We start from the raw sequence: 20,478 nt of genomic DNA, 5'->3' as shown, positions 1-20,478 counted from the left end.
GAAGAGCACACTTGTATAATTATCTGGCATATTCAATTCCGAGTTCTTGTCAACACGGCTAGGGTTTATGAAGCCCCTTGCCCAGCAGCTCCTCTCCGACCTCCTTGACCAGCTTCTCATTCGGGAACGCCTTCCTCTTGCCCAGGATCGTATCCTTTGCGTCTAGCGCCCGCAACAGGTCCGCAAGCTCGCCGTCTAGATCAAGGCCAAAGACCAGATGCCCCAGCGACAGGAGCATGCCGTGCAGCGCCTCGGCCGACTCACTCTCCTGCCCAATGGCCTCGACCAGCGACGCCGCCAGCTCCACCTCCTCCGCGGCGGAAAAACGCGCCTCGTCCCCGTCCTTGCGCCGCTGGCGGTTTGCCAGCGCAAGATTGAAGAGCAGCGACGACGCCGCCACACGCGTGTTGGTGTGGTGGTCGTCGAGGAAGCTCGTCGAGACGAGCTCCACGACCTCCGTGCGGACAGCGGCGTTGCCGAGCACGATGCCGGCGAACAGCGGCGTGGAAAACATGTTGCACAGGGCCTGGAGCGTCACGAGGCGCATCGAGTACGGACAAGCAATGCCCTTAGTATTGACGTACTTGATGATGGCGTCCATAGTCTGGAAGTCGCGCTCCTCAGCGTAGTAGGCGCTCACGCGCGGATCCGTCAGCGCGGCGCGGAAGAGGTCGATGGCGGTAAAGACCACGTCGGGCGCGAGCTTGTCCAGAGCGCCGCGGACGCACTGACCGAGCGTCAGCAGCCCCGGAGTCCTCAAGTCTGTCGGTTTCTGCTTGTCGCGGAGTTCGAGGAAGCTCGTGACGGCTTGGATGTCTGGTTTGAGGCCAAACTCGCCCATTTTGATGTGCAGCTTGCTGAGAGGCGGTGTCTTGGCGTACAGGACGGGCAGCGAATTTGGGGAGAAGTTGGGTAGTTGCAGACGGTCATGAGCATGTAGCTGTGCGCCCATCTGAATGAGCAGCTGGGCGTTGCTCTGGAGTGTGTGCTGATCCGCGCCGGTCCAGCGCTTGAATTGCTCGCCCCGAAAAAAGGCGATAAAGGTGGGTGTGGCAGTAACGGTGTACTTTGCGGCAATCTCATGGGCCAGCGAAACGTCGACTTTTATAAAGGCAATGTTGTGACCGTAGTGCTCGGCCATTTGGTCGTAGAAGGGATACAGAGCCTTGCACGGCGGGCAGGTGGGCGACGTGAAGAAGACGACCGAGGCTGCCTTGGAGGATTGGGCTAACAGTTTATGGTAGTCCTCGATCCGGATAGCATTGTGGACTTGATTGAGCTTCTTGGGCGCTGTGGCACTTGCCGCCGTCTGACCCAAGCCGAGCAGACCATTTTTCCGAGCGTTCATGCCCCGAGTGAGTTGGGGCAGCATCATTCTGCCCATAGGTGAGTCAAGAACAGCCTGTGGCATGCTTGTGATGTGTTGCGGGATGCCTTTTCCGAGCAGGAAGTTGGAAAAGGAGTCTGTGAAATTATTACAGTTGTGTTTGAATAGATCGTATGCCTGAGATGGTATTAACGTGGAATGCACTTGACTTCTCCGTCACGGTGTTTACCTCGGCAGTGTAGACGGATCTCATAGAGTCAAGATACTCGCGTACGACATCCATGGGCAACATTGTCGTGCCTAACGGCAGCCGCTGCATCGGTCGACCCAGGTGGGATGAGCCGGGGACAATCTCCAGAATCCCACCATCGTAGACAAACTCACGGCCGCACAGCTCTATGGAGGTGTGGTAGAGCGCATCGAGCTGAAATCCCAATACGCTCATGGACAAATCCTTGGCCAGCCCTTGAGATAAGTCGTACACCAGCAGGTGAACTTCCAAGCCGATTGGGCCGTCCATGGGCATCGCGAGATCGGCGAAGCGGGGAACCAGGCGCCGATGAAGAATTGAGACTGAATTCGGAAACAATGAGCGCGGGCAGTCAATACGGGTTGAGTTGTGACAAGGTGGGCGTGAGAAAAGTCTGGCGTCCTGCTGCTACTAATGTAGCGCTGTTTCAGGCAAGGCAGCAGGCGGACTGCGTTGGCTCGTAGGCTTGTCGTCACATCGTCGTCCTTCATCAGCGCGGACGGCCCGTTGCGGAGTGGCAAGTGCAAACGCCGCATGTGGCGCAGGCAGCACCGATACGCAAGTCTGATTATGGCATCACGCCGCAGGTGGTAGGTTCGTCAAGACACGGCAATTATGAAATCCGTTCCCAGTATCCGTAAATGTCTGCAGCCCAAACAATTCATTCGGCAAGGCAAGCTCTATCTACCTCCCTATAGCGAAGGCACCGGGCCACTGTTGAGATAGGGCAGAGTACCTCAAAGAGGCTGGGGTTTGACTTTTGAGTACAGATTACAGATTATGGAGTAGCTTATTAGCTTCAATAACTAGGTTGTATTAGTGAGCATTTTCTTTATCTTGTTGGAAAAAGAGAGCTGCCATTCCTAACTGTGCCTGTAACTTAATAACCTCTGTGGAATAACTATCACAGTGACAACATCGTTGATTCTGGATTCTGACCCACACTAATGGAGACTTTGCCCCTATCAAGGGCGGATGTTCCCCTGAAATTTTCTCTGGGGCGTTTTAGGTCACCAGTGCGACTAAATCCTCGTTCGCACAGTAACCACACCTTTTCACTCTCAGTACAAACAGAGCACAGTGCCGAGAACTCTACAGATACCGGTACCCCTGACAAACACGCCAAGGACGACCTACTGGTTATCGCCAATCTAGTTCTTCTCTCTTCCTAGTTCTACACTTTTTCTTCCTTCATTCGCTCTTTATTTGCATTCTATTCCTACGCCATCTTGTTTGTCCTGTTTGCGCCTCGCTTGTGTGAGTGCGCATCTCGCTGAACAAGATAACTACTCGTCGCACGAGTCGAGGTGCCGAAAGCCTGATGCCGGGCCTCTTGACACCACCCGAGTCTGCCACCAAACGTTCCGACGACCCCCACGAGAAACCCGGTCGCTACCAGCCCAAGTCCCGCAATCCAGGATTCTTCGCCAAGATGAAGGAGTCGTGGTCAGCCCAGTCGCAAAAGACGCGATACTTCAAGACGATCGCCATCGTTTTTGCTATCATCTGCCTGTTCTACTGGCTGTCGCCCTCCGACGTCCCTGTTCAGCCTTCCGGTTCGTCTTGCTCCTTGCGAAGTGGCATGTTGCACTGCTGATCTTATATAGCCTCTCAAAAACCCCTCCCCGATCCCGTTGGCCTGACCACCGGCGTCAACACGCCGGTCGCCGAGCGGCCAGTCGAGAAGCCAGTTACGACACCCATCGAGAAGCCCATCGTGAACACCCCGGCCCAGGACTCAGCCAAAGAAGCCTCAAAGGCCGCTGCTGGAGTCGACTCATCGTCGAGCAAGGATGCTACCAAAGCCCCCGCTGCTGGCAGCGACACTACCGAAACCGACGACGGCAGCGACCCCGCCCTGACGACCAAAAAGTGCTCCAAGCCGTACAAGAAGGATCAGCCTCTCGTGCAGTATGTCCTCATGATTGATGCCGGTAGCACTGGGTCCCGCATTCACGTCTACAAGTTCAACAACTGCGGGGCGGTGCCTGAACTCGAGAGTGAGGAATTCAAGATGACCGAGAAGGGAGTCGGTGGTCTCAGCGCCTACAAGGACGACCCTGTCGCTGCGGCCAAGAGCCTCGATGCCCTCATGAAGGTTGCTATGGAGCACGTCCCTGACAAGCTCAAGGGCTGCACCCCCGTCGCTGTCAAGGCTACCGCTGGCCTCCGCATGATTGGCGTCGAAAAGGCCGACGCCATTCTCAAGCAGGTTCGCACTCACCTTGAGACCGACTATCCCTTCCCCGTGGTTTCCGCCGAGAAGAATGGTGTTGCCCTGATGGACGGTTCCGACGAGGGTGTCTACGCTTGGATCACTACCAACTACCTGCTTGGCAAGATTGGCACAGAGGAAAAGGGCGAGACGGCTGCCATTTTCGATCTTGGCGGCGGGTCTACTCAGATTGTCTTCGAGCCCCTCTACAAGAGCATTGGTGACGCAGCTCCCGAGAAGCTCGCTGAAGGTGATCACAAGTACGAGCTCAACTATGGTGGTCATAAGTTTGAGCTGTACCAGCACTCGCACCTCAAGTTCGGTCTCATGGCTGCGCGCGAACGAATCCACCAAGCTCTCGTTGACGATCTTGCGAAAAGCAAGGGTTCCGACCAGTCCTGGCTATCCAAGGCCATTGTCAACCCTTGCATTCTCCCCGGTTTCGAGCGCAAGGTCAACGTTACGCTCGGCGAGGACAAGAAGCATGAAGTCACATTCACGGGTCCCAGTGAGCCCTCGTCGGCACAGTGCCGCAGCCTAGCCGAGAATCTGCTGAACAAGGACGCCCCGTGCAAGATGGGCCCCTGCTCGTTCAACGGCGTGCACCAGCCGGCCCTAGCCAAAACTTTCGCCAAGCAGGAGGTACTCATCTTCTCCTTCTTCTATGATCGCATGCAACCGCTGGGTATGCCCGAGTCTTTTACGCTCCGCGAGATGCACGACCTGACGCACACCGTCTGTCAGGGCGAGAAGGGCTGGAGCGCGTTTGAGAGCAACCCGAAGGCCATGGAGGAGCTCAACGACCGCCCCGAGTACTGCCTGGACCTCAACTTTATGCTGGCGCTACTTCACACTGGCTATGACATGCCCATCGACCGCGAGGTCAAGATTGCCAAGAAGATTAACGGCAACGAGCTCGGCTGGTGCCTGGGTGCGAGCCTACCCCTGCTCGAGGCCAACTCAGGCTGGAAGTGCCAAGTTAACAAGGTTGCATAAACGATACTTACAGGGGAGTTTCTTTTTATTCATTTCGCACGGATATATTATACTACTTGGCGTTCTTTGACGAAGAAAAGGGCAGGCGCGAAAGTAACGTGTACAACATGACGCCGCTACGATACTCGGGTGGAGTAACAGCGCCGGGAGGCATCGCTCCAGAAAAGGATGACTGGAATTGCATTTGCATTAGCTGCTACCTATAGGTAGACTTAATAAACAAGGCTTTAAAAAAGCTAAGCGTTTGGCGTTTTACTATTGCAGCTGATTCTATATGACGTGATTATACGGGTGCCGTCACCATGGTCATAACCTCGTCGAGAACCTCTTCCGGGCCTACGTCGTGCAGCAAGGCTTCGACGGCCTCGAGTCTGCTCCCCCACTGCATGCTCCTCTCCTTGCGCGGGTCGGTGATGCGGATGCGGTGCAGGTAAACCTTGCGGGCAGCGAGACCGACAAGAGCAGGCGTGACGAAGTCGAGCCGGTGCAGGGGCGCGAGGTTGCGCATGAGCTGGCCAAAGTGCTTTGTGGCAGCAGGCGTGATACCATGGTCGACGGCGCGGTGCATGCGTAGAAACGAGACGACGTTCATCTGGTACCGGACCACATCAATGTCGACCTGCACCCTTTGGCCCCTTTCACGTAGACATATGATGTCCTGCACTTGTCGTCAGCATTTTCCGACCAGGTGAGCAGAAAGGGGCAACCTACGTCTTTGGAGATGAGAGCGGGCGCTGTTGGGTGTCGCTCCGCACGCACCGTTTTGACAATGCTCCCTGTCGACGCCGCGTCGTCGTCGTGGTCAAGATCTTGCGCGCCCTGCTCCTCGGTGTTGACGAATCCGTGCCCGGGGTCGTGCCAGTGGGCCATGGCCAAGAAGTCATTGAGGTGCGGCGTGACCCGGGCCTGCCCGCCGGTGGCGGCGGCGAGCACGGGGACAAAGACAAATTGCTTGGGGGCAACCTGCACGGTGGTGCGGGTAAAGAGGCGGCGGGTGCGCAACAGCTCGAGGGCCTGAATCTGGACGGCGTGCGGCGCGCGGTCGAGGTGCCGGGCGAGGACAAAGTTGGCGATTTGCGGACTGCTGCTGGGGGTGGTGCCGCCGAGAGGGCGGAGGGAGCCGTGCTGGGAGAAGTAGGAAGGGCCGCCGGCGTTGATTGTCGGGTCGGAGGGCGGCAGCGGAGGCGAGGTAGAGAGGAGAGAGGAGGCAAAGTCCTCGAGGGTGGTGGAGGGGGAGCAGTCGATGACGGCCCATTCGAGGCCAAATGTCTTGGTTGCGATCTAGATCGGGCATGTTAGTTTCTCGGTATCTAGGCTTCGTAGTTGGTCCTGTCAATCTCTCATCACCTCCGAGGCCGGGCGATGGGAATCGTTTCTGGAGATGGCATACCAGCTGCAGCTCCAGCACCAAGTCGTCCATGGCGCTGTCTGGGGTACTGATCAGACAGTGCTCGCGGCTGATGAGGCATAGCAGCACGGCGAGCTCGAGGTCGCTCAGGTCATGAACTTTGTCAATGAGGCCATTGTCCGCCATGGCCAGCGCAGCGTGGGCAACGCTGGGGACGAGTCCATAGAGATTGGGAATGTGGGAAGATTGAAGCTGCAAGCCAAGACGTCGAACCGAGACAGACAGACACCTCCAATGAGCCACTTGGGACTGTGGCGCAACTCGCTGTAGCTTGTGACGTCGTCCGCTGTAACCGGCCCCTATTTGTCAGGTTTCAGCGCTTGTAGGCCATCACGTGTGGCGTTTTTTAGTGGCTGTTGCCGTGCCTGGTGACGAAATTAGTTGGCGCCAGAGACCTTTTTATCTTTTTATCTTGACGGTTGATTGCATCCGGTTCCAGCTCCTGTTTTAGCGCCGCTGTAGCCTGCCCACACCACCTGCACCGTCATCCTTGGATAGGTAACTAACTCTAATAACCCATCTGGGTCTCCCCTCTAGTTACCTGAATCATTGCAACTCCCTCAACAACGTGCAGCTTCGCGATCGACAAACTGCTCGCAAGTGGCAACGTTGGATTCCTCTTCCCTTCTACGAGCCTCTTCTACCCGGTGACAGGTTCCTGAGAGAAATCAAGGGGATTCACCGGACGCAACCCGTTCACCGACAACCGTCTACCCGGCTGGGCTCTGCATCACGTCATTGACAACCGCACACGCGCACTCGAAAAGCCCGACAAGCCGCCCAACATGTCGTCGCGCAAGAAGGTGCTCCTCAAGGTGCGAGACGTCGAAACGATGGAGCCGGCCGAACACTGGCCGCGAGGAGGGAGAGACGAGAGCGTGCGGTGTGTGCTAACTTGGGTTGTATTTTTTTTAGGTCATCATCCTCGGAGATAGCGGTGTCGGCAAGACCAGTCTGATGAAGCAATATGTACAGACCCTCCCGGAGACGATGATGAGTGTGCGGCTAGAGACTACGAGACTAACGCAGGCTATGTCCTACAGGTCGACAAGGAGTTTAGCGCCAGCTACAAGGCCACGATTGGCGCCGATTTTTCGACAAAGGAGGTCCTGGTGGACGATAGACAAGTCACCATGCAGGTGCGACAACAGAATCCTGTGTTCTACGCAGGGCAACGCGGGCTAACGTGTGTGGCAACAGCTGTGGGATACCGCCGGCCAAGAACGCTTCCAGTCGCTGGGCGTCGCCTTTTACCGCGGCGCCGACTGCTGCGTCCTCGTATACGATGTCAACAATGCAAAGAGCTTCGAGGCTCTGGACAGCTGGCGCGACGAATTCCTGATCCAGGCCTCGCCGCGCGACCCGCCCAACTTTCCCTTTGTAGGTTGGCTCTGGCTTGCGGTTGGAGATGTGTAGGCTAACGAATTCGTGTGCAGGTTGTCATTGGCAACAAGATTGACGTCGACGAGAGCAAGCGAGTGGTGAGTTTGGTTCTGCAGGATATGATGATGTGCGTGTTGCTGACGTGGGCTAGATTTCCAACAAGCGCGCCATGACGTTTTGCCAGTCCAAGGGCGACATTCCCTACTTTGAGACGAGTGCCAAGGAGGCCATCAATGTCGACCAGGCTTTCGAGGGTACGTAACTCAACTTGATGCGAGATGCTTGAGAGTTTTTCACCTGGTGGAGAGAGCGGATGCTAATCAACGAAGCAGTCATTGCTAGAAACGCCCTGGCGCAGGAAGAATCGGAAGAGTTCAGCGGCGACTTTGACGACCCCATCAACATCCACATCGAAAACGACCGCGACGGCTGTGCTTGTTAAAGATGCCGTTCCAGCTCTGCTATTTCTGCTAGAAAAGGGTTTTACCTGGTTGTTAATATGTTGGATCCTGAAATAGACTGCTAGTGGAGGAGGGGAGACGAGAGTGGTGGAAGAGACGTGTGATAGCCCGTCCCCGGGGTTGATTGTTCGCCCCGTCCTTTTTTTATGTAACATATCTCGAACCGGGAGTATTGATGTTTGCCTTTGAATCTTAATGATGGTCATGGATGGGCAGTCTGCCGAGTGCTGTGGTCTGTGTCGACCTTGGTGATGCGCTGTGGATGGTGCTACTTGTGGTCTGATCTGTCCTGTAGAATGCTACTGGTCGGTGACGATCAGGCCACTCGCTGCTCGACGATTCTTCAATTTGAGCTAGCTCAAAATCGACAGTGAGCTAGAAGCTGTGCATATCAAGTGTACCTACAGATGTGTACCGAGGGTGGCACGCCCACAACCGAGGGGCCGTCCCAAAGTCCATGGAGTCGAGCTTTCCCACGAAAACGAATACGTCAGCAGCCAGGTAACTCAGTGCTGCAACTGCAAACACGGCAAAGGTATTTTTCAACTTGTTCAAGCTCACCAAGCGCGCCGGCACGGACATAGCATCCCCAAAGCTGCAACCCACTGCCCGCCCCGAGGCTGGGGCCGTCTCCCCGAACCAGCTAATCAGGGCCCGCCAAAGCTTCCCCAGAGCCTCGGTTCCGGACTGGCGATCGGCCGTTCTGTCAAAAGTCCGGTCTCTAACCTCCCGTCTCCTCACCCTCACCCTCTCTCATCTCTTCTTTTCAACACGCTACTCCATCGTCCGGGATAACTATCATCGACTAGTCCCGACATCCTCCACAGAAACTATTGCTAGTTTCGTATTTCAACTTGCCGCTTCCCCCGCGCGCTCAATAATCCCCGTTTCCCCCATCTTTTTATTTGTCCCATTCTACCTGGTCCATCTCGGTACTTTGTCTTCTTCTCTACTCTTCTTCTGAAAATAGCAGACGAGGCAAGAACAAGGTCCTCGTACTATATCAATATACGAATGCTGGAAAAAGATTCATTCCTGTCGTCCCCGGTTACCAGTCTCATCATGTCGCACAAGATTCCCGCAATTGTACAGCCAAACCCCCCCATCCATGTGCCCCCACACACGCATCGTGAAGCGGACTGACATGTTCCTAGGTCTCCCACCTGGTGAGCGACCGGGCCAAGAAGGCGATCGATGTCGTCGCCAAGTTTGTTGAGGAAGAGTGCATCCCGTAAGAACTCTCGCTCGGTTCCTCACAAGTTTGCGCTAATCCCGGGTGCCGCAGTGCCGACGCTGTCCTCGAAGCGCAGATTGGCGAGGGTGACGCCCGCTGGGAGAACCACCCGTCCATCATCGACGACCTCAAAGCCAAGGCGCAGAAGCTGGGTCTGTGGAACATGTTCCTGCCCAAGGGCCACTACAAGGAGTCGCCCGGTTGGACCAACCTCGAGTACGGGCTCATGGCCGAGTGGCTGGGCCGCTCGCGCAGCGCCTCGGAAGCCTGCAACTGCGCCGCCCCGGACACGGGCAACATGGAGGTGCTGGCCAAGTACGGCAACGAGGCTCAGAAGAAGGAGTGGCTGGTCCCGCTCATGGCCGGCCAAATCCGCTCCGCGTTCCTCATGACGGAGCCGGACATCGCCTCGTCGGACGCGACGAACATCCAGATGGACATTCGCCGCGACGGCGACGCGTACGTGCTCAACGGCGCCAAGTGGTGGTCGAGCGGTGCCGGCGACCCCCGCTGCAAGCTGTACATTGTCATGGGCAAGACGGACGCCGGGAACAAGAACGTCTACGAGCAGCAGTCGGTCGTGCTCGTGCCGGCCGGCACGCCCGGTGTCAAGATCGAGCGCATGCTCAAGGTCTACGGCTACGACGACGCGCCGCATGGCCACGGCCAGATTACCTTTACCAATGTCCGCGTGCCCCTCAGCAACATGGTCCTCGGCGAGGGCCGCGGTTTCGAGATTATCCAGGGCCGTCTTGGCCCCGGCCGCATCCACCACGCCATGCGTTCTATTGGTGCTGTAAGTGTTTCCCCCCCCATCCCCGAACCGACCACCGGCAAAGATGCTAACCAGCTTCCCTTCCCACAGTCTGAAGTCGCCCTCGACTGGATGCTGATGCGCGTCAACGACGAGCGCAAGAAGCCGTTTGGCAAGCTCCTGCGCGAGCACGGCGTGATCCTCGAATGGATCGCCAAGTCGCGCATCGAAATCGACGCGGCGCGGCTGATTGTGCTCAACGCGGCCGTCAAGATGGACGAGCACGGCCCCAAGAAGGCGCTGACGGAGATTGCGCAGGCCAAGGTGCTGATCCCGCAGATGGCGCTGACCGTCATTGACCGCGCCGTGCAGTCGTTTGGCGGCCAGGGCATCTCGCAGGACACGCCGCTGGCGGCCATGTGGGCGGGCATCCGCACGCTGCGCTTCGCTGACGGACCGGACGAGGTGCACCTCCAGCAGATGGGCCGCAACGAGAACAAGCGCGGCAAGCAGGCGACGGACAAGATCAAGTGGCAGCAGGCCAAGTCCAAGGAGCTGCTGCAGCAGTACGGGATTCAGAACAAGGAGATTGGCTCGCGGATTAAGCACACCAAGCTGTAAGGGTATGGGTGTGTGTGTGTGTGTACAAAGAATATGTGCCGCGAAGTTTGTAACAATTGAGGACAAATGTGCTCTACAAAGCTGCACTACGTATGACGATGCAATGCATATGCCGCTGTTGAATATAGCTTGTCAAAGTGATAATCTTGTGCTGCCACGGCAGCGAGGCTCTTTTGCGCAGCCAACCGGCACTGAGTGCCGATGTTGCGAGATGCGGCAGAGGGTTGACCGGCCGTGTGCCCGACTTGAGATTCGGCGTAAGCAAGAGACTGGGATGGTGCGGTAAAAGGCGGTGATGTCGATCTCATCGGCGCGAGGAGCAGGTATATTGGGAGGAATGTAGGGATTAGGGTTAAGGTCGGCATTAAAGGTCATGACCGTTACAGCGTGATGGTGTTGTTGTCAGCCACGTGCGCGGCGTATGCCAGCCGAGACGAGGCCGCCATTCGCGGCATATGCAGGTGCGCATCTTGAAAAATCTGGCTAGCCAAACGAATATCCCGATCAATGCATATTGATTGGCCGCACCCCATGTTCTCTATACGAGCTGGTGTTGTTTTTGTGTACGCTGCACGTTGCACATCGTCTGTTGTCAGGTCGGCGGGCGTTTGTTGCTGGCCTGTGCAAACAGCGGGCCAGATTCATGCAGTTAGTTGCAGGAGATTTGCGGTTTGGCAGAACCACGTCACATGCATTTGGGGGAGGGGGACACGGTTTCTGGGGTGAATTGGATTTTGTGAGTCACGTATAACCTATAAGCAAGGTTTGTAATATGTCGGTAAGTCTTCTTTGGTCGTTGTTAGGGGGGAAATGTAGAGAGTACATGGTGATGTTTAGCTTGGTTCTATAATGGGGGGCAACAAGATGTCACTTCCAACTTGGCATCGAGGACAAACACTTTTATGTAGATGCCTGGGATTGCCAAACTCGAGAAAGAGTACGCATGAGCCCTCTCGTCCTCTTGGTCGGCATGAATCGGTCCAGCCGGAGACGATCCTTCTCATCCTATCATCTGTTTCCCGTTCAGGGTAGTTGGAACTTCAGTCTGTGAAACAAATGGCAGTTCAGCCACTAGCTCTACTAATTCATTAATTCATTCAACTAGAAGTGGCCATCAGCCACCAGCCGTCCCACAAGCCGCCACTAATAGTCTCCACTGCCAGCATTCCCGCCAGGTACGGACCCGTTTCCTCCGTTGCCTAGCCGACCGCGCCCCAAGTTTACTTTTTTTTTCTCTTGTCCTGCCTTGTCTGGGGGACGTGAATGCGGCTTTGCATGTACAGTCTACCAAAGATCAAAAAAACCACCGCAACCAGAACCTTGACTTGTCTCTTATACAAGCTATTCTATTTACCTTTTTTTTCCGGTTGTTTTGATTTCTTGTGCACCGCACACCACCACGATAAAAGACGACGGCACCGCCCCTTGCTTGGCCATTAACAGATTCATTTCTCTCACGTTTCAAAAGAACAAGAAGAACATTTCTGCTGAATTGGTATTGCAAATCAAATACAAAAAGTGTTTCACGCGGGAAAACGGATCGCCTCCAGAAACGGGACCGGACCACCACCTCTCCACACAACACAAAGGCTTGCCCGCATACCTCAACCACCTGGCTTTGCCCGTGCCTGCCTCTCTCGCTCGTGGTCTGCTTTCTGCCTCCTTCAACATCTGCTGTCTGCGCAACAAGAAATCTTCTACGCATACAAAAACACCCTCTCTCCATCTATACCCGCCCGTCATTTCGCCATGTCTTCCATTCTCGGCAACAAGGACGTCAACGCCTCCATGGAGCAGCACCAGCAGAACACGCAGTCCAAGGATGTCAAGAGCATGGACTACCACCGCCAGGTCTTTCACAGCAAAATGGCCGAGGAACCGTACGTCCACCGCACCAAGGCAGCCTCTGCGGCCTCGCCTAGCAGATTCACCGCGCCGACCGTCTCGTCTCGTTCTCCTTTCCGTCCCGCCGCCTTGGCGCTCGCCAGAAACACTGCTACCAATTCTTCAGATGCCTCGTCTTGTTCTTTTGCTTCCTCCCCTACCCTCTCTCTGTTTTCTGACTCTTCTTCTTCTGCTCCGTCCCCTACGCCGTCCATCACCGGCCTGCCTCGCTTGCCATTTCCCACTAACAAGACCCTCGTGGCTATTAGTACCAAGCAATACGTCTCGCCGTCGGACAACATCATGAGCCCCTGCTCTGCCAAGATCAATGCCCTCCGGAACAAGCACGTCAGCAAGTAAGCAAAAAGTCTACGAGACAATCCTCGACCCTCTCATCTCATGCCAGTGCTAACCGTCTCTTCCGCAGGGCCAAGCCAAAGTCTCTCTTTGCCCAAGCCAGCGCTAAGAAGCTCAGCGGCGATAACCTCTTTGGCAGCAAGTCCATCCCCAAGGCTTAAACTACAACAACAAAGCGAGCCATATTTAGGGTGCACATGGCGTCCTCCTGTGTACATATAGAATGCGCTTCTTTTTTTCGACATTATCTGTTCTTCTATCGTCCTCTTCTTGCCTGTTACGTCCTTGGGTTTGATGCGACGCAGAATTACATTGATTTGAAGTTTTACAACCCCAGTTGTCGCCCATATGATATATTTTGCTGGGGCAATCGAGACATGGTCCCTCCAGCAGGCGGCGGCTACTGGATGCGATTTTAGACAGGCGTTTTGGTTTCTTTAATCATTTCCTTGATGCGGTGTGCGGATGCTTTGGAAAGTAATGAATGGTGCAAATGCTTATACTGCGTGGTTGGAATTTGGCTATTATTGGACATGACAATTATTTCTTTTGTTGATTACCTCAGATTGAGAACAATGCTACATTCTTACATCTACCTCGTCACTGTTGATGCCTACAGTCGATGCAATTTTTTTTCTTTTATTGACTTATGTTTATGCTTTCCACCCACTGACAATATACACAACGTCCTCGTCACATACCATGTGGCCCAAGCCCACGCGCTGTGGTATGTGCCGCGCGCTCGCACCCCAGACGAGGGCGTACTTGAACGTGTCCTTCATGTTTCTGTGGATGCGGTCGCACACGTCCTCGATGGAGCTGTTGCTGCGCACAATGAGGGCCTCGTTAAAGTTGGGCTCGATGCCCTTGCGCTTGGTATACAGGCGAATCAGGCGCAGCTCCTTCCAGCAGCGGTCAATGACGTCTTGGACGCCGAGGTCGAGCTCGCAGCTCATAACGACCGTGTTGGGCTCGCGCGCGAGCGAGTCGAGAAAGTCGAGCGAGACGCTGTCAATCTTGTTGTACACGTACAGGCAGTTGATGTATTTGCGGTGGTCCTTCATGATGACATCGATGAAGTCGTCGACGGTGGCCTCTTCGTCGCGCACGAGCACCTCGCAGTTGAGGATCTTGTAGTCGCGCAGGATGTTGTACAGCATCCGTTCGTCGAGACACTTGGGTGGTGACTGGAATGTGATTTTCATGCCGCCGGCTTTTTTCACCTTGAGGTAAATGTTGCTACACGAGCCGACCAGATTGTTAGCGAACAAAGAAGCAGCCCATACTTTGCATGGTGGGACAAAGGGAAGACCACGTACGGAGGACTACGGTTCAGCCGGATGCCGACAGCCTCGAGCTCCGCCTCGAGCAGCGCGCGCTGCTCAGCGCGCTTCGTCGCGTCAAGCACCATCAGAATCAGATCGCTCGTCTTGGCGGCCGAGATGACCTGCCGGCCGCGGCCCTTGCCCTCGGCGGCGCCTTCAATGATACCCGGCAGATCGAGCAGCTGAATCTCGGCGCCGCCGTACTCGAGCACGCCGGGAATGGCCGTGAGCGTCGTAAACGAGTATGAGGCGGCCTCGGACTTGGTCTTTGTGACTTTGGACAGGAACGTCGACTTGCCGACCGAGGGGAAGCCGACGAGGGCGATGCGCGCGTCGCCCGACTTGCTCACGTCGAAACCGGCACCGGGACCGCCGCCGGCGCCGGGGCCCGGCTCGAGGAGCTGTGCGCGGAGACGGGCGATTTTACTGCGAGGGTTGGTAAGAAGGGAGCTGTCAAGTGGTGGTCGGGGGGCGGAGGGAAAGCGTACCCTTTTAGTAGACCCAAGTGATATTCTGGATCGGGTTGTTAATTCTGCGCATGGATCGCTTGGCGGTGCACGAACCTGTGGCCTTGTTTTCTAGAGAAAACGAGTCAGTATGCGGTTGAAGAGCCAACAAGACAGGAGCGATTGGTGTCCAGGGTGGTCGTAGTCAACGTACTTTGCGTCCTCTTCATCTCCTCCTCAATCCTAAAACTCTTGTCAGCCGATGTGCCGGCTAGCAGGGGTCGCGAGCGCGGCATACTCCTTGATCTTATCCGTAATGTTGACCATGTTGAATCCAGTTCTTTATAGACGGACTTGCCGTCTGCAATCTGGCTGGTCGACTCGTATCGTGTGGTATCAAAAAGTCGCTGAACATGCGGCTCAAGCACAAGGTGGGGGATGTTGGCAGAATATTTGGCGGGGGGATGGATGCGCGCGAGAAGATTCACCGCCTTCCTTTCTGGCCGTGTTGCACGTTCGTCGGTGGCCTGTATCAACATAACTCTATACCTTGGCAATTTCCCTTGTATTGCATTTTACATGCATTACTCCATATACATTGGAAAAACGTCGGCGACCTGACAGTAGATACTCCTCGAACTACCCTACAACTCACCTGTCACCTGTCACGGCCAGTAAACCCCTGCAGCACAGGCACCACATCCACAAACAAGCTTGTCTTCGGCACCCGGCCAGGGCTTTCAATCGGCCTTTCAGCGCATCTTCGCGGGGCCTTACGGCGACTCCCCCATTCATCACTTGCCTTTCCCGGATAGGCTTACGTCCACGTCGAATTCTGGGTGAAACATGTCGTGCCTAGAAACTGATGGGAGGCTCAAAATAGGAGAGCTCTTTACATCGACATTTAGGCTCGATTTCCTCAGTCTATCGTCGTATAGTTATCTGCTAGTGAACCTGCCGCCAAGCAACAGATCTGCGATATGGATTGGGCTGCTCTACCATTGTGTCGGTTATGACAGTTGGAAATGGACCTACCCATGGATCCAGGGGCTACATCAATTCGTGGTTTGACTGGCGTGTCACCACGGACAAACCATTCAAGTAGTGACACAAGGTATCGCGGAGAATGCCGAGGGCAGGCCGCAACACACGGACAGGATGCATCAATGTAGGTGACGACTCGTCAAAGGGATTTGTGACGGACACGACGAGAGAAAAAAACGCCGATGACTGTTCAAGCAATGAAACCGACCGGCATGTCACAACGGTGTATTGTCGGGGTACACGTGTGAGTATCCGGCGCAAACGCCTCTCCACGTGGCGGTAAGTGAATGTCGTGAAACACACTGCATAAGGCAGCTGCTAGCGGCAGTCTGACCATGCTTCAAGGTTCGCCGTTTTGGAAATGAACTCCTTCCAAACGCTTTCTCCTGCGGTGCCGCCCAGTGTATCTCTTGGCAACGAGCAAGTCTGAGAACACTGCGTCCTCTGTCTCTCACATCAAGCGAGCATGCCTCGCCTCGAAGCATTCGAACATGAGCTGGGCGTGTATTTTGTCGCCCGAAATTTTGCTCTATGTAGTCTCGGCTTCGCCGCTGCCGAACTGAAAGCAAATGGTATATCTGTACCAGCCATGCCATATCGCTGCGAAGCCATCCAGCTATTCGGAAATGCCACACATCAGCATCAACGGAAAGAAAACACCCGAGACCGATTTCTTTTGCCAAGATTACAGAGAATCTAAGCCTCAGACTCATTCCCGACACTACGGCCAATCTATCATGTCATCGGACCAAGACAGCACGTTCGTGGCGTCTTGCTACGTGCTCATCGGCCAACTGCAGTACCTTGGCAACGCATCTAGAACTTCATGACTCCAGGCTCCGCCTCATTCAGGGCAGAAATGATCCGCCTCGGGCTCCCTCGTCGGTTTCAGAACCTCTAACCGAATTCTGTCCTGCAAGACATGCCGCCGCGGAAAACCCGCGGACTGACTCGGGGAGACGCGCTTGAGATGCCCAAGCTAGATGCATTGCAGCGGGCGTACCTTGCCAACCTGGACAACATCCTGCTGTATTCAAGAACAGCTACCTTCAAACATCCTGCTGTTTTCAAGAACAGCTACCTTCAAACATCCTGCTGTTTTCAAGAACAGCTACCTTCAAGGTATTCGCGAGCGTCATTGGCTAGCTTATCTGGAGACGTCTGGTTATGGAATAGTTCCAGCGAATCATTGATATGACTGACCAAATCCGTATGTTGCTCGTCAGGCACTGGGCCGCCTTGATGATCCCCATGGCGTTTCTTGCGCAAAGCACCGGTCAAGATCAACGAATACTCAAAGAGAAGGCGGAGCTGGTTACACAACGAGGCAGCGGCACGAGCGCACAGGCAAAATAAGAGGCCAAGTGTACCGAGGCTTGCTAGCTTGCTACTACTGACTTGTGCACATGAATCGCTGGATGCAGGCAGAATCTAAAGCACGGCCGCAATGGATGCAAGGAAGGCTAGACGAAGAGGTTATGTATTTCTATTCCTAGCAATTTACTTGGAAATACGCAGCAACGTATCTTTGGCAGGTCTTATCGATTTCACAAGTGTTCAATCTTGGTGAAGTTGGCCATTTGCTGACCTGACCAGATGGCTTCTGCATGATTCGTACAATGATGTCGCGTCAAAATTCAGTACTCGGAATCAGGGGGCGAGGGTAGGAGGCAGGAACTGCATCTGCCGGGCTTATATCCCCCAAGCACAGCCTCGCAATCGCTCCGAGGGCAGCGCATCATGGCTTTTATGGCGTCCTCGCAAAGGTTGACCTTGTCACTGCCGAGATGGCCACATCCTTCGTAGTCGTAGAACACGTTGTCGCACATTCTTTGTTGGCTTAGAAGGAAAGCTTTGGCTGTCATAGCAGTAACGAGCTTGAAAAAAGGTGCCTCAAATTGAGAGAAAGTTGGAATACGAATGGAAAGACCCCGGGCGACTCTAGAAAGCTGGATCAATTTTTTATTATATCTCGTCCTGGCCTGTCAGCCCGTGAGTAATGGGCGAGGTATTTAGTGAATAACGTTACTTCTATGTTACTTTATTAGTGCCGAATGTCGCCTATTTTCACGGTTTTGTAAAAGTTGTGGCTTAGCGATTCACTGTCGCGAGGCACCACATGATGTAGATGCCTCTGTGCTTCTTATGCCAAGTCATACCAAAGGCCTCATAGTAGCCAACCTTTTTGAATTCTGCCGGAGCCTTGTCATTGTTGACACGTTTCCGACCGCAATTGGATATGCAACCATTGGCGTTGGGTTTGGCGGTGCCTGGAGCGCCAATGTCGGCTGGGAGTTTCCGTACAGAAGTCCTCGGTCGTGCCGCAGAAACCCCATACGTCGCAGCAGGCATTGAGAGGGCAAGTATTGAGATTTGCCAAGTTGGTACCCTTTGGTAGTTGCTTTGTTCCCGGGACTTGGGGACCACAGGTTGTGCCCTCGAAAGGCAGCGGCATAGGGGGGGTCCGGAGCTCAGCAAGTTCCAACTCCCAGTCGACCGGGCTCGTATAGGGTAGCGGTGACGAGTTGTAAATTGAGGCACGAGTTGTAAATTAAGGCACAAGTTATAAATTAAAGTATAAGTTATAAATTAAGGTATAAGTTATAAATTAAGGTATAAGTTGTAAATTAAGGTATAAGTTATAAATTAAGGTATAAGTTGTAAATTAAGGTATAAGTTATAAATTAAGGCATAAGTTATAAATTAAGGCATAAGTTGTAAATTAAGGTATAAGTTATAAATTAAGGTATAAGTTATAAATTAAGGTATAAGTTGTAAATTAAGGCATGAGTTGCAAATTGAGGCATAAATCGATAATTCAATCATGCGCAGCTAATAGTCAACGACGTTTCTAAAAATGGTATTTAATTCCAGGGGTGCTTAGTGTTAGTTGTAGATAATGCTGTAACAAATCAATCTTACTTTGCCAATAAAAAAAATTCGGCGCCTCATGATTTCTACATAGACTGCGGCAGAACCTCCATGTCGGCTGCACGGTTTCATTCCTTAATCTTCAATTTTAAGCTGCTTATGAAAGATACTCTCATCCCACTTCCGATCAATACCATCATCAAACTCGTATAGTGCGTAATTGAGAGTTTCAGACGCCGCCGCCTCTGTCCGTATCTTCTCAGGCACCATCATATATAGCTCCAAAGACGCGGCGTTGGCTCGATGCCCAGCATACAGCTTGCGATGGTGCTTCTCCCATATGCTGTCCACAAACAGCCAACCGCTCACGAGCGTCTCGGTAGGCTCCTTGTCCTCCTCCGCCACCGCGCCGCCCTTGCCCTCTTTGAGCTTGCCCTGCTCCTGAAGCGGCGCGAGCATCTCCTTGAAGTGTGGGTTGGACGCGTACCCGGACTCCCAGAAAAGCTCACGGGTAGGGGTAATACGTGAAAGAAGCAAGTCAAAAAGTCTTGCGTAATTGCATGCGATGCAGGCGTGGGCGACTGCAACCCACATTCTCGGCTCGCGGCGTACTATTTCAAAGAGAGTTTTGAAGTCGGGCCGCAGAGGATACCAGATCATATAAGGAAGATCCTCTTCCGCAATGCTGGGTGTCAGCCAGGACAGGTCGTTAACCATTGTACGCCTGGCATTCGATGCAGCGGGGTTCAAGTTTTGGGTCGCGCACCACTTGGCAAAAGAGGTATTGTGATAGATACCACGCGCGATGCAGCCCTCTTCCCCACGAAGGACGCTCGGCCGTTGCAGCCGTGCATAACGATCCAAGTTGCCCTCGTAAGCAGCCATCAAGATCAGCACGTCTTTATTAACCACGGGCAGGTCAACAGGCAGCGGGTTTTCGAGCAACTCAATCTCACGCGCCGTCACAGTACCGAAGTGCCTTTCGCTCCCATGCCCGACTTCCTCCTCCTCACCGATGTAGCCGTCCTCTTCGATATCCCAATATGACGGCCAAGCTTGCAGGCGGTCATCAGGGTCCATTCTCCGGAACTGCAGGACAGAGGCAATAGCTGTGTCGGCGTTGAGACAAGCGCCGGGGCGCGGCGGCTCGTAAAGCTTATTCTCATAGTCATTCATGACGGCGTAGCGCATTGGCTGCGCCATGATGTGCTGAAAGATCTCGCCACCCCGCTCCGACGCCTGCGCCTCTTCGGCGACAGCCACCTCTGGAAGGACATGGAGCTCTTTGTAGAGAGTGAGGTAGCCGGCCACGGCACAAGCCCTGGATACGTGATACTTGAGGCCGGGGTACCGCCGCGCGACCTCGCGGTAGGTGTCCTCAGCGGCGACTTCGGGGTGCCAGATGCAGTAGGGGAAGACAGCGTCATCGTCTCCCATGTCGGGGACAATGTTGCTCATGATGAGGCGTGCATGGCGCGCACGGGTGAAAGCAGGGTACGAGGGCTGCTGGCAGACGGCAACAACCTCGAGTGACTGCGCAAAGGCCAGATGGTGACGGATGCCGTGGATGATGGCTTGCTTTGCGTACCCTAATTTGACTCTGTCTGCGGTCGGCAGCTCTTGGCCGCGCAGAGCTAAGAGTCTCACCTCCTCGACAGTTGACATGCTGGGTGAGAGTGATGTATTTGTGCGGAACGAGGCGTCGGGCCACAAAGACACCACCGAAGGTTGGTGCTCCGCACCAAAGGCTTCATTTTGACATCGCGTCTACACAACACTCGATAATAACTCAACAATCACACATAATGACGCGTCAATATTCAGAACATGACATTATCGAGGCTCTATCTATCTAAAAAAAAACCCTAGTTAAAGCTGGCAAAATTGGCCTGGCAATTCTCA

The 20,478-nt window shown here is 54.3% G+C and overlaps 8 protein-coding genes across 8 annotated transcripts; 4 read left to right on the top strand and 4 right to left on the bottom strand.

Annotated features, from left to right (window-relative positions):
• Positions 1 to 58: 58 nt before the first annotated feature.
• CCM_07753 (thioredoxin, putative) lies at positions 59 to 1,853 on the bottom strand (the record flags this gene model as incomplete). The annotated part of the gene is made up of 2 exons (XM_006672893.1): positions 59 to 1,504; positions 1,557 to 1,853. 2 exons carry the CDS (start codon positions 1,851 to 1,853, stop codon positions 59 to 61), a joined length of 1,743 nt encoding a protein of 580 aa, XP_006672956.1.
• A 1,045-nt stretch (positions 1,854 to 2,898) lies between these two features.
• CCM_07752 (guanosine-diphosphatase) lies at positions 2,899 to 4,788 on the top strand (the record flags this gene model as incomplete). The annotated part of the gene is made up of 2 exons (XM_006672892.1): positions 2,899 to 3,133; positions 3,185 to 4,788. The coding sequence occupies 2 exons, from the start codon at positions 2,899 to 2,901 to the stop codon at positions 4,786 to 4,788; spliced, it is 1,839 nt and encodes a 612-aa protein (XP_006672955.1).
• Positions 4,789 to 5,071: 283 nt separating this feature from the next.
• Positions 5,072 to 6,322, bottom strand: CCM_07751 (uncharacterized protein; the record flags this gene model as incomplete). Its single annotated transcript, XM_006672891.1, has 3 exons — positions 5,072 to 5,446; positions 5,500 to 6,069; positions 6,179 to 6,322. The coding sequence occupies 3 exons, from the start codon at positions 6,320 to 6,322 to the stop codon at positions 5,072 to 5,074; spliced, it is 1,089 nt and encodes a 362-aa protein (XP_006672954.1).
• Positions 6,323 to 6,981: 659 nt separating this feature from the next.
• On the top strand, positions 6,982 to 8,021 carry CCM_07750 (Ras-related protein Rab7; the record flags this gene model as incomplete). The annotated part of the gene is made up of 7 exons (XM_006672890.1): positions 6,982 to 7,011; positions 7,112 to 7,165; positions 7,240 to 7,335; positions 7,397 to 7,576; positions 7,633 to 7,677; positions 7,731 to 7,833; positions 7,912 to 8,021. The coding sequence occupies 7 exons, from the start codon at positions 6,982 to 6,984 to the stop codon at positions 8,019 to 8,021; spliced, it is 618 nt and encodes a 205-aa protein (XP_006672953.1).
• A 1,081-nt stretch (positions 8,022 to 9,102) lies between these two features.
• Positions 9,103 to 10,649, top strand: CCM_07749 (acyl-CoA dehydrogenase; the record flags this gene model as incomplete). Its single annotated transcript, XM_006672889.1, has 4 exons — positions 9,103 to 9,126; positions 9,195 to 9,271; positions 9,326 to 10,070; positions 10,140 to 10,649. The coding sequence occupies 4 exons, from the start codon at positions 9,103 to 9,105 to the stop codon at positions 10,647 to 10,649; spliced, it is 1,356 nt and encodes a 451-aa protein (XP_006672952.1).
• Positions 10,650 to 12,398: 1,749 nt separating this feature from the next.
• CCM_07748 (uncharacterized protein) lies at positions 12,399 to 13,051 on the top strand (the record flags this gene model as incomplete). Its single annotated transcript, XM_006672888.1, has 2 exons — positions 12,399 to 12,889; positions 12,961 to 13,051. The coding sequence occupies 2 exons, from the start codon at positions 12,399 to 12,401 to the stop codon at positions 13,049 to 13,051; spliced, it is 582 nt and encodes a 193-aa protein (XP_006672951.1).
• A 492-nt stretch (positions 13,052 to 13,543) lies between these two features.
• CCM_07747 (GTP binding protein (Gtp1), putative) lies at positions 13,544 to 14,988 on the bottom strand (the record flags this gene model as incomplete). The annotated part of the gene is made up of 6 exons (XM_006672887.1): positions 13,544 to 14,129; positions 14,210 to 14,641; positions 14,704 to 14,728; positions 14,779 to 14,793; positions 14,876 to 14,904; positions 14,960 to 14,988. 6 exons carry the CDS (start codon positions 14,986 to 14,988, stop codon positions 13,544 to 13,546), a joined length of 1,116 nt encoding a protein of 371 aa, XP_006672950.1.
• A 3,723-nt stretch (positions 14,989 to 18,711) lies between these two features.
• On the bottom strand, positions 18,712 to 20,241 carry CCM_07746 (uncharacterized protein; the record flags this gene model as incomplete). The annotated part of the gene is made up of 1 exon (XM_006672886.1): positions 18,712 to 20,241. The coding sequence occupies one exon, from the start codon at positions 20,239 to 20,241 to the stop codon at positions 18,712 to 18,714; it is 1,530 nt and encodes a 509-aa protein (XP_006672949.1).
• Positions 20,242 to 20,478: the final 237 nt, after the last annotated feature.

This window comes from Cordyceps militaris, assembly GCF_000225605.1.
Source record: "Cordyceps militaris CM01 unplaced genomic scaffold CCM_S00006, whole genome shotgun sequence".
Taxonomy (NCBI): Eukaryota; Fungi; Ascomycota; class Sordariomycetes; order Hypocreales; family Cordycipitaceae; genus Cordyceps; species Cordyceps militaris.
The sequence above is the reverse complement of the archived record's forward strand: the minus strand, read 5'-3'. Positions and strand labels throughout refer to the sequence as shown.